At 58.8% G+C, this 1,559-nt stretch overlaps 1 protein-coding gene across 1 annotated transcript; it reads right to left on the minus strand.

Moving 5' to 3' along the window:
- Positions 1-569: 569 nt before the first annotated feature.
- LOC109746402 (uncharacterized) lies at positions 570-1,001 on the minus strand. The gene has a single exon (XM_020305520.1). The coding sequence runs from the start codon at positions 999-1,001 to the stop codon at positions 570-572; it is 432 nt and encodes a 143-aa protein (XP_020161109.1).
- Between the last annotated feature and the right edge of the window lie 558 nt (positions 1,002-1,559).

A 1,559-nucleotide genomic window follows, 5' to 3' on the forward strand; every position in this document is an offset into this window, starting at 1 on the left:
AGTTTTTACCCCTTACTTTGACAATTTTGACACATATTACCCCACTTAACGATTTGTCAACCAGATTACCCCATTTAGTGAGAATTTTGCCAGTTTTTACCCCATTTAGCGAAAGGTCCGCCAGTTTTTACCCCATTTAGAGCATCTCCAATAGATGGTCCAAAATTTGGCGGTCCAAAACCGGAGATGTAAAATTTGGACCGCCAAAAAGTGCGTTTCGGAGCTCCGAAAAAAGTTCAACTCCAACAGATGGTCCAAATTGATGGTCCAAAATAGCAACTCCAATAGATGGTCCAAAATGAAGATGTAAATTTCTTAAAACGACAAACTACTAGTCCATTCAACATAGTACAAACATCAAATTCAACATAGTTTCATACATGAACTTCAACTACTACTTATTCAAACTACTAGATAAACTATCCTCATCGTCGGAGCTGCGGAACTGCGCCCAAAACGCCTCCTTCTCCGGGTCGTCGCACCCCTCCTCCTCCTCCGAGAAGTCTGCCCAGTCCTCCTCGGAAGAGGACTCGATGGGGATCACCGTCGAGGGACTGGCCTCGTCCTCCTTATTCGCCCCCTTTCTTCTTCTGCTCTGCCTCACGCTTCCAGTAGTACTCCAGCTCGGCCTGGACGTACCTCGGATGCTCCCAAGCAAACCTCGCCATCGCCTCCTTGTCGGTCTCGCCGGCACTGACAACAACCGACGGCTTCTTCGTCGTCGTCTTCTTCGTCGGGATCTCCTTCATCTTGATGCCCTGCGGCACAAGCATCTCTGCTTCCGCCCGACTCTCGATCTCTGAGGAGTTGAGGTGCTCCCGAGGCCTCTTGGCACGCCACACCGCCACATCATAGGCACGCGCGGCCTCTTGGGCGGAGGGGTACGTGCCGATCCACCAACGCCCCCCGGCGTTGGAGAACTCCACTCCGAAGTTACCGGAGGGCTTCTGCCTCACGTCGTAGAAGCCCGACTTGCCCTTCGGCGCCTTCTTCGGCGCCATCGGAGAGCGGTGGAGCGGCGGCGGCGTGCGGCCGGGGCGGTGGCGGACGGAGCCGGGCGGGGCGGAGCTGGGGGGGGGGGGGGTGGCGGACGGAGCCGGGCGGGGCGGAGCTGCGGGGCGGCGGCGGCGTGCGGGGTGGTGGCAGACGGAGCCGGGGCAGGCAGGCCGGGGCCTGGCGGAGCTGCGGCGGACGGGGCGGGCGGACGGGACGGCGGCGTGCACTGCGGCCGCGGCCGGATCCGCGGCGGGCGGGCGGCGGGGCGGCGTGGAAACAATGGGGGGGGAGGGGGGGCGGGGCGGGGCAGGATCTGATGCGGGCGGCGTGCGGCGGGGCGACGGCGGGCGGGCGGGAAAGGAAAGGAACTGGCGGTTGGGCGTTCGCGGGCGGCGGCTGGTTTTGGACCAGATGCACCTCGTGATGTAAATTTGCACCGTGAGGTGTTGTATTTTACATCACGAGGAGGCCGCGGTCTATTTTTTTAAACATATGGACCGTTTGTTGGAGCTGCGTTTTTGGCCTCAGACGATCTAAAAGTTAGTTACTTTTATATTTGAACC

Source organism: Aegilops tauschii, chromosome 2, assembly GCF_002575655.3.
Source record: "Aegilops tauschii subsp. strangulata cultivar AL8/78 chromosome 2, Aet v6.0, whole genome shotgun sequence".
NCBI classification, from domain to species: domain Eukaryota; kingdom Viridiplantae; phylum Streptophyta; class Magnoliopsida; order Poales; family Poaceae; genus Aegilops; species Aegilops tauschii.

Excerpts from the sequence above, each read along its gene's own strand:
- LOC109746402 (XM_020305520.1), bottom strand. The coding sequence starts at position 1,001 with ATGGCGCCGAAGAAGGCGCCGAAGGGCAAGTCGGGCTTCTACGACGTG.